Source organism: Lygodium microphyllum, chromosome 9 (genome assembly GCF_053477565.2).
Source record: "Lygodium microphyllum isolate KBCC chromosome 9, Lygodium_microphyllum_v1.1.10, whole genome shotgun sequence".
In the NCBI taxonomy this organism is placed as follows: domain Eukaryota; kingdom Viridiplantae; phylum Streptophyta; class Polypodiopsida; order Schizaeales; family Lygodiaceae; genus Lygodium; species Lygodium microphyllum.
Genome location: NC_141143.1, coordinates 32,026,225 through 32,036,355, shown reverse-complemented (window position 1 = coordinate 32,036,355; position 10,131 = coordinate 32,026,225). Strand labels below are relative to the sequence as shown.

General features: G+C 39.3%; 1 protein-coding gene and 1 long non-coding RNA gene across 2 annotated transcripts; both read left to right on the top strand.

Moving 5' to 3' along the window:
* Positions 1–2,413: 2,413 nt before the first annotated feature.
* LOC148030925 (uncharacterized) lies at positions 2,414–3,283 on the top strand. Its single transcript, XM_087685643.1, has 2 exons — positions 2,414–2,875; positions 2,989–3,283. Exons 1-2 carry the CDS (start codon positions 2,631–2,633, stop codon positions 3,065–3,067), a joined length of 324 nt encoding a protein of 107 aa, XP_087541769.1. The 5' UTR covers positions 2,414–2,630; the 3' UTR covers positions 3,068–3,283.
* Positions 3,284–8,250: 4,967 nt separating this feature from the next.
* On the top strand, positions 8,251–9,845 carry LOC148030924 (uncharacterized). The gene is made up of 3 exons (XR_015691963.1): positions 8,251–8,424; positions 9,023–9,254; positions 9,336–9,845. It is a non-coding gene; the product is annotated as an uncharacterized LOC148030924 (long non-coding RNA).
* Positions 9,846–10,131: the final 286 nt, after the last annotated feature.

Genomic DNA, 10,131 nt, shown 5'->3' with positions numbered 1-10,131 from the left:
TCTTACATGCAAATGTCTCTATGTCAAAGTGACCTCCCACTTGTTGCCAAATGGACCATGTGCTAAATCTAGGATCTTAAGTCTTAGAAATAAACAACTGAATTAAACATAGAATTTGAATAAGTTAACAAATTCACAAAGACCAAGAGAAAAACACATGATAGGGCCCAACCTCCCTTGTAAAAAAAGACATGGTTTGCCATCCTCAAGTATGAAATATTGATAACATAACTATTTACATTCATATCATATATCTAATTACAAAAAAATAGAAATATCAATCAAACTGCAATGTTTTATATATGAAGAAATTTCTTGTAGCTTATTGCAGTTGATGCTGAAAATTCTATGTGCCAAATCAACATCGCATCCAGAACATGTCAAAACCCCCAAAACCACTCCAAAGGCTCTGAATATTTTCTTTGGAAGGAAGAGAAAACAAAACAAAACTTTTATCATGTTCTCCTATTTTGCATGATATCTTTTTGCTTTTGCAAAGAAAGCTATGAATGCTTTAACCATATAAAAATTTTAGCAAAGCATTTCATAAATAAATATTATTTTAATAAAATCATATCTTAAATATATTATTATAATATAATCTATATTAAAGATATTGAATCAAATAGTTAATAGGAAGGACTAATGATTCATTTAAAACTACTACTAATGAAGCTTAAACTTATAATTGATGAATAAACAAGTAATTTTAACAATACACAATATCATGTGAATATATATTATTATATATCATGCTTACTCTTTAAGCTAAAGATCATTTATATACTAATGTGCTTGCTACGTTACAAAGTACATTAGTATCCATCTATCTACCAGGCATAATGTAAGAAGTATCATGCACATGCACCTTGTGTGATAAGTCATAGATCATGCTGGTAGCAAATTAAAAAAATCCATAATAAATAAAATCAACTTATTTCCAAAGTGAGTTTTTGTAAATACTGTGATAAACAAAATTCTATAACACCACTATGCAACATTGTGTTTCTTGTAAAACATCATCAAGCTACTTGCATTTGTACACACATGTTTCAAGATCCCATCTTGGCCTAATCTATAGAAGCATTCTCCTAGTATTGATTGGTAAGGCCTAGCTTTACAAAAACCTTCAAACTTGTGCCTTTTCAAGGGATCTCTTTGGTAGCCTATCACGCTAAAATCTAGACCATGCCATCTCTTTGGTAGTCCATTTTCTAAAATCTAGGCCATGTCATCTCCTTGATGGGTGGGACTCCAAAGCTATAATGGTAATTTACTAAGAAATATTTCCCAAACCCTAGCAAGTGGTGGATGCTTGGCTATCACATTCACGCTTATGATTGTGGATATTCTATCTTATAGAATAACTTTAAATAGATTTTGGAAACTAGGCATTAAGCATAATATTATTCACATATGCATGGTTAAGTAGAGAGAGTGGCATTGGAATTTGAATGTCAAGGAAAAAGACAAGACAACACTAGTGATGCTAAAGTATAGTAGCCCTGTTGTTGGCAAGCTATATATAGGAAGGAAGGAAATGGAAACATCTACTCCAAATGAGACGTGGTGGTTTCTTGAAGATGTAGGTACATGATCTAGTTAATCTAGTGTTGAACTTGTCATACTCTTATGTATGTAGCTCCATAGGCTTTAGAAATATATTTTGTCTAGCCACATGTAGGTGGTCCTTCTTGTTTCATATAGAGAGAACTTAAAAAATAAATCAAATTTGATGCCTGTCTTCTCAAGATTGGAACTAAAAGTATGTAATTTCGAAAATATATTTTTCTTTCTCATATAATTTTGAGAAGACTTTAATGAAACTCTAGCCAGCTTTAACGTAGGGCGAAAAATCCTAAGAATGTACACTGTAGCCATCTAACCAGAGTTTCAACGGTGTTTTAGAAGGTGACGGAACGATCTTAACCAAGGTTAAGTGCACCTAAACCAAGTTGAGTTGCCCGATCTTCCCCACGTCACCCCCATCGAACGGTTTGCGTTGCTTCTGGCTAACATCATGGGGTAGCCCACTGCTCTAGTTTCTCGTTTTTCGAGTCAGGGCCGCACAAACTAGTGGGTTCACGATTTGCACATTGTCGAATTAAAGCAAGTGATTAGATTCTCTCATAGCGCCGCACAAATTAGTGGCCTTACGATTTGCACACTGTCGAATTAAAGCAACTGATTAGATTCTCACATACTTTGTGGAGGGAGCTGGGATAAGTCAAAAAACGTGATTAGACGCTGCTTTCTAATCAACCTGCGACCCCGTCAAAACTAGCTGCGACCGTGTGCAGAAGCGCGTGCGTGCAGGTCGTGGCAATAGTGCGCCACTCACCACTAGCTGAGAATTGCGTGAGACATTGGGTCAACAGGAGGAGGAGCTGCTTCAGCTGCTATATAACCGTTCGTTTTGTCCTGTCGTTGATGGCAGGTTATAGATAGTTTTGCATCTCTCTCGCAATTATCCGCGCAGCTATTTCTAATATTAAGGTAGGATATGATAGGAAGGATGGCGACCAGTCGGGCGCAATTGTATTATTGCATGCTTGTGGTATTGGTTGTGGCGACAGAAGCTGGCGGCAGCTGGGTAACTATGGCAGGTGGTCGTGAGTTAGTTAATACAGATGAGGAGGAAAAGCATGAGGTGGGGGAGCCGCAAGAGACAGAGCCGAGGTTTGGCTTTGGGGGAGGGTTTGGAGGAGGCGGGGGCTTCGGCGGCGGCGTCGACTTTGGCCACCACCACATCGGAGGCCAGGTGGGTGGCGCAGGGGGCTTGGGCGGCGGGGGTGGAGCTGGCCACCGACAGCAGGACATCAGCACGGAGGCGGAAGGAGGAGGCCACGGTGGGGGATGGAACTAGCCGATACAGGTTCCCTCTCTCTCTCTCTCTCTCTCTCTTTCTCGCCGCCCCCAACCCCCCCAAAAAAAAAAACTACTTTGTTGGCAGTAAGTACTAATCCTTGTGTGCTTGTATGCGTGCAGCCCTGGCCATGTCCACGCACGCACAGAGAAAAAACGTCGCCGCAATAACTTAACTCAAACCGCGGCCACCTCTTGTTAATTAGATATCATGGAACTTCAGTTATCAACTCTCTTCATAAAGTAGTGATCTTGGATTGCAATGTAGTTATCAACTCTCTTCATAAAGTAGTGATCTTGGATTTTAACATTGCAACTCTTACTCAAGAGATTGCAATTATTCTTACCTCTGTACTTGGAGGTTCACCACGTTTGATGGTCTTATTAGGACAAAAATATAACTAAATATGGTAAGCTACACTATAGACTTCTTTGGGTTCACACATTACAAGATATAGGCTTTCTTTGGGTTCACACATTACAAGATATAGGCTTTATACTGACGTTAAAAGCGACGAAAATGTAAATAATAAAATTTACCCCCGTTGTCACAAAAAGCGTTGTTATTGGCAACGCCATAGAACAGTCAGTATCAGCGTCGCTATTTGTGTCGGTATTGCGACACTAAAGCTGATACTGAAGCAAATAGTGACCCTGATACCAACGCTCTGCGACGTAAATAACGACGCTTGCAGGTAAATTTGCGACGCTAATAGCAACAGTAACAGTGAAAAAAAAAATTGTGGCAGGGTAGCTATAGCACTGTGTGTTTTATTTGGGCCATACAAAATAGTTTATGCACTGTATACAATGCTCATGTAAACAAAAACAAAGTGTACTTAAATCATAATACTCATACATGAAATAAATACATGATCGCATAATGAAAGCGACTGGTACAATCATGATACAATATCACTACCACTACAACAAAAAGACATCTTACACACACTTTTAGATGCAAATTTTGAATATAGAGAAAATCTTACGGGCACGTCTATACGCCCATGTATTTGCGCGTCTATAGCCTCGCGTCTATAATCGCATGTATAAAGGGATTTACACGCAAAAATAGACGCGCAACAGACGCACATACACACACGTGAATACAAGCGCATAAGAAAATCAAAATTGTTATTTATTTAATTTATTATGTACGTCTACTAGCGCGTCTATCTGGCAAATTAAATGGGCATATAGACACGCTCGTAGACGCGCTTTTACAAGCACTCGTAAACGCGAACGGAAAAAAAAAATCTCATTAAAAAAAAGGATATTTAATTTCATTTTTAAATTTGAATTATCTAGCACATGTATGAGCGCATGTACTCTACATTTTAGATGTGCTTATAAACACGCGTTTTCTGCAATTTAGACGTCCGAATAGACGCACAAAACAGAACTAGAAAAAAAACCAGAGAGCATGCAACCACATGCTCTCTAGTTTTTTTTTTTTCCCCTCCCATACATCAGATTGTGCATTTGGGAAAAAGACAATGGAACTAAAAGCACGAGAATTAAAAATAAAAGTCAATGTATTCATTATAGATCAAAAGCATTTACATGGAGAGTTTAAGTGCTTACGACCTAAAGCGTGGCCACAAGCAGTAGGCTCAAAGATGGATAATACATATATAAGAAAACAAGGCCATAGAGGAGGTATGGTGCTCCTTTACAAATTTGAAGAATAAATATCTTCGCTAGCACCACCATGGCTACTAGCGTCGCTATTCCCCTCCTCGCTATGCTCCACATCCGGGTTCGCCTACACAAACAAAAGATCAAGGTTGCTTACGTAAACATGGTGGAGAAAAAGTTATAATTAGCTATACTTTTAATAGGAAAGTAAGAAAAACATACATTCTCTGGTTGTCGAATCCTCATAGCCCCATTGTATTGGTCCTCAGTGATGAGACCCTCCTCATGGAAGTGAAGTCATGTGGCTGCGCGGTTATGGCCTCGATGGTAACCTACCTCTCTAGGAGTAGGTATCCTACCAATGATAGTAGTCTGCAAAACAATCATGATATATACAAACAATTATGAGACACAATGTATTAGAACAAATTATATAAAGAATTGAAAGAAATACAAAATTTAAAAAACTAGAAATCAAAATATACTTACAAACTCCGCCTCCCACGACTCTTTGCCGCCCGATCCGTAATGCGACCGATCCCATGGTTTCCATTTGGATCCATCGCGCCTCTGTGTGCTAGCGACTCTTCACTTTCTCTCCTGCTTTCTTCTTGTCTTTCTTCCACTCTATGCGGTGGCACATAGGTTGTTGGCTATAGGCTCCACGCTCCTCCTCTTGCCTCCGCAGTGAGTCCCAGGCACATGTCATGAGGTAGGATCTTTTGTTGTGAAGCAAATCCCTCACTTTTGTGTGTCCCCAATCATCCGAGAATTGCTGACCCTCAGGATTTGGGCACCTCCTATGGATTACCCTCAACACCTCCTACCACAAGCCACTTTTCTGATTTTTGTAGTAGACGAAACAATCTTTATACGTCGCATGCAGTATGCTCCTCATGTATGCCATTACATCCCTTCCTTCATTATCATCATGGAAGATGCCACCAGTATCTGTAACTCTATAGTACTGGCGTACAGGCTCCTCTACATGATCTACTAGTGAGCGTGATCGCTAGATACCTTGTAGGCAACCCCCATACAAGCCTTGTCCTCCCCCTTGACTCTCCCTCCTCCCTCTCTCTCGACTACCCTCTACGTCGCTGGATGCACGTGCTTCTAGGGATGCACGTGCGTTGGCTGACGCTTGTGTTTCAGCCGATGCATGTACAGGTGCTGCACGTGGAGTACCTATAAAATTGGAGTCTAGAAAGTAGTGCCAGGCAAAGACGTCAGAGGCGTTCCAAACATGATGCTGTACACCTTGTCTATTGTGGGAGAGCGGCCAAGGTATCTGGTCATCTCTCCCATGAAGTCTTCCCTACTAGGAAAATCTCCCAAAAATGCATTGACCCCCCTGCCGAACAAGGCCAATGTATCATTCATGCAATCCAAATCCGGGTCATTGCTAGATGAACCAGGATATGACATCTACAAAAAAACACAGGAAAAAGATAAATTTGTTTGCATTCAAAAAATCATATATTACCTTCATCCACACCTAAACATTTTCAAAGAGCCATAATCCTTGATTCAATCCAACATTAATGATGAAAAATCATTCAGTGAGCCTAGAATCATTATGTAAGAGAAGGCTTTTGATGCTCACACATAGAAAAAATACATGGATGCTCATGGCACTTGAAAGTGCTAATAATCTAGCTTTCTTTAGACATTGAGCACAAAACTTAAGTGATAATGCTTCTCAGAAACAAGAAAACTGATAAACACAAACATGGGATTGGTCACATTCATCATTGCAAAAATATATTGTTTAGGCAATGAAAATTGTTTTTTATCAAAGCTGGCACTGGCGCGTGTATAACCGCGTCTAAATTGCAAGATAGACGCGCTCTCAGATGCGTCCCTAAAGTTAACCCTCTGTCCAAAGCGCGTTTATATCCGCATCTAAGATGCAGTATAGATGCGCTGTCAGACGCGGTTTCTAGGTCAATGCTTCTGGCGTGCGCGTGTATCATCGCATGTAGACTGCAGAGTACACGCACCTGGAGATGCAACTCTGAAGTCAAAGCCTCTGTATAGAGCACGTGTATTCTCGCATCTCCGATGCAGAATACACACGCTCTGAGATACGGCCTCAAACGCAATGAGAGAAAACATTTCTTCACGTGCTCAGTCGGTTGATTTTAGTCCGATGACCGCCCTTCATGATTTACAAAATGCAATACTTAATGGAATCATAAATCCTAATACAGAGAGAGAGAGAGAGAGAGAGAGAGAGAGAGAGAGAGAAAGAGGACTCACCTTGGGTGTTTGGTATGGCGGGTGGTGGCGCTTCTTCCTTCTCCTTCTTCCTCTCCTTGGTAAGTTACTCTCCCTTGATGCTTGCTTGGTTGCTTGCTGCTTCTTCTTCCTCTTGTTCTCCTCTCTCTTGTTCTCTCTTTCTTCCTCTCCTTGGCTTTCCTTTTTCCATTCTTGTGTATTTGAAATGAAAGAAGAGGTGAGTCATGAGGAGGTGAGGCATGAAGAGACTAGGTGAGGCATGAAGAGACTGCATGTCGGCTAAACTCGAGCTTCAGAACCGCAAAAAATGCAGGAAAGAAAAGGCACAATTTGGAAAGAAATAATTTAAGTATGTTTTGAATTTTGACGTGTGCGTCTATTTTGGCATGTATATGCACGTCTAAGTTTACGCAAACGCGCGTATAGACGCAAACTTAGGCTTGCAAATAGACGCTAATTTAGACGCGTATGTAAACGCAGATATAGACGTGCATTTAGGTTTTATCATAATTTTTTGTTTTTAAGATAAGTTTTGATAGTGAATTCTTATCATAAGTTTTAATGTATTTATGATGAGTTTTGTGTATTTAAAATTGAGATCTTAGAATAATTAATACGTCAACTTAAAGTTTTTATGTAAACATATGAATAAAAAATATTTTGATGTTGTCATGAATTAGGCTTAATCATGTCGTCGTCATCACCTAGTGCGGTGCATGCTGATGAGTCAACGAGTACATCCTCAAGTGAGAATGAAACATTAGGTCTTCATAATCGAGATGCATGGCTATGACAAAAAATTAAATGCATGTGTGATCATTGTTGAGGGTGTATTTTTCGAGCACGTCGAATTGCAATGTCATACCTCAGTTGGTATGGAGAATGGAACCGAGAAAAATCATTGGTATTCATTGTTTTTTTTAAACACTAAGATTGCTAGTCTATGTTACTCAATATATATCAACGTACATGAAACTCCCTTTTGTGGTTGAGCAGGATGCAGTGCCACACCCTTAGATGCTCCCTCCCAGGTATCGAGAGGCTGCAAAACGCTGACGCGAGAAGGCAGGGTCTTCAAGAAGAGTGGAGACTCACGACCATGATAATAGCCCTCATGAAATGCCACATCAAGTCATAGAGGATGAGATTTTGGACAACATGGTACACCATCTATTTTCGCAACCGGTTCAGGGAGAAGGTCACTCTACGAAGCTAGATGATCCACTATAGGTAGCATCATCTACTATGTTCTATGAAGGTTGTACGTACTCCATTCTTCGTGCGTCCCTCGAGATACTTAACTTGCAAACAATTTATGAATGGAGTAATGTCAGTTTGGATGCGTTATTGAAGTAGGTATCAATTCAGTTTGGCTTATGAATCATAATATTAATTATTCTATTTTAAAATCAGACAGAAATATATGTTGGTAGTTTTTTAACTCACTTTTAAAAATATATGTAGGTTATTATCACAAATGCTTCCAAAAGGAAACAAATTGCCAACTAAGAGAGAGCAAGCAAGACATTACTTGACATCTCTGGGAGGCCTCGATTATGTCAAGATCCATGCATGTGTCAATGATTGTCTTATTTTATGGGATTCATGAGTTCGCACGAGAGTGTCCTGTTTGTGGTGAATAAAGATATGAAGTGAAGATGAAGTCAATGGATGTGCCTTGTAAGGTTTTGTGATATTTTTTGATTGTTCCACGTATAAAACTTATATTCAAGTGTAAGTCTATTGGAAAGCTCATGTCATGGCATGCTAGTCATAGTTCAAGTGATGGAAAATGGAGGATCCCTGCAGACATACCGGCATGCCAACATATAGATAATTTGTGGCCCGTTTTCAAGGAAGAGCCAATAAATTTGAGATTTGGTTTAGGTATGGATGGAATCAATCCATTTGGCGTCAAAAGCACATCATACAGTGTATGGCCAGTGGTATTGGTGAACTATAATGTTCCTCCATCCATGGCAATTAAAAAGAGACATGTAATGTTGTCCCTTCTAATTCCTGGAAAGCACAAGGTAAAAAACATGGACATTTACTTAGAGCCTTTGATTGAAGAGTTAAAAATATTATGGGAAGGTATTGAGGTGCAAGATACAAGCGCATTTGCATCCTCTAGAGATTTCACATTGAAGGCCATGTTGTTGTGGACCCTGCATGACTTTTCAAGATACGGAGAGTGTTTAGATACATGTATGCAACTCTATATTTGAAATTCAAGACTTGAATCAATTGCATTTTATTAATTCACTTGTTTTTTCAGGTTTAACCACATCAAGATATCATGCATGTCCTATTTGCGGTCCCTCTCTAGTTTCCTCTAGGCCGGCACGTTTAAAGAAGGTTATCTACGACAATCATCATCGATTTCTTCCTATTGACCATCCCAAATATGTTCTCCCTACTAATGGAATGACTCCACAATCTCTAACCATTCGAGATTGGAAGGAGAGATGGATTAATGCCGACAGCTACCCTCCACTCGGCATGAGTCAGTAAGAAGTGTATTTCTCTCGATTGACTTTAAAGTATTTAGCATGATGAATTGTTTACATAATATGTTGTTTGTTTGTTAGGTTCTCTATATTTTTTCGTATTCCGTACTGGACTGAACTCAAGATCAATCACGTGTTGGACCCCATGCACATATTTAAGAATGTTGTATCTACATTATGGGATCACTTAATAGGGGCTCGTGATTCAGTAAATGTAAGGGAGGATTTACATAACATTGGTTACATGAGGTAAGCTTGGCCACGCATTGGACCCAGAGGAAAGATTGAGCTACCCCATGCACCTTGGATGTTGTCAAAGAACGAGGAAAAAATAGTGAATGAACAAATATGTAGCTTTCGAACACCCACAGGATGTATGAGATGTCTCAAGGGAGCCTTCATAAAGAAAAAGAAAAGAGGTGTGGAGCAACTATCTGGTTTAAAGTTCCACGATTTGCATAAAATGATTCAAGTAAGGGTATCTCTAACCATGAATATAGTAATTAGTGGAGTAACTATGTGTAAACTTTGGGGTATGATGACTTTTTCCTCAACTAATCATTTGATCTATGAATATTCTTTACATTCAGTTCGTACTTCCTACTAGCATATCCCATTGTGTATCCAAAGATGTACGTGATATCATTTCCAAGATGGGACAGCTTGTGAGATATGTATAAATTGTATTTTTTCATTATATATATTTGAATTTCTACACAAAAATAAACAATTCTCAAATACATCCTGACATATACGTGAGCTCGAAGGAAATTGATCCAAACACATTGCAAGATGCTCGAGTATTATCTATTGAGGTGGCTTGTTTGGTGGAGGAAATTTTTCCTCGATCCGTTTTGACTACTCAATTACATTTACT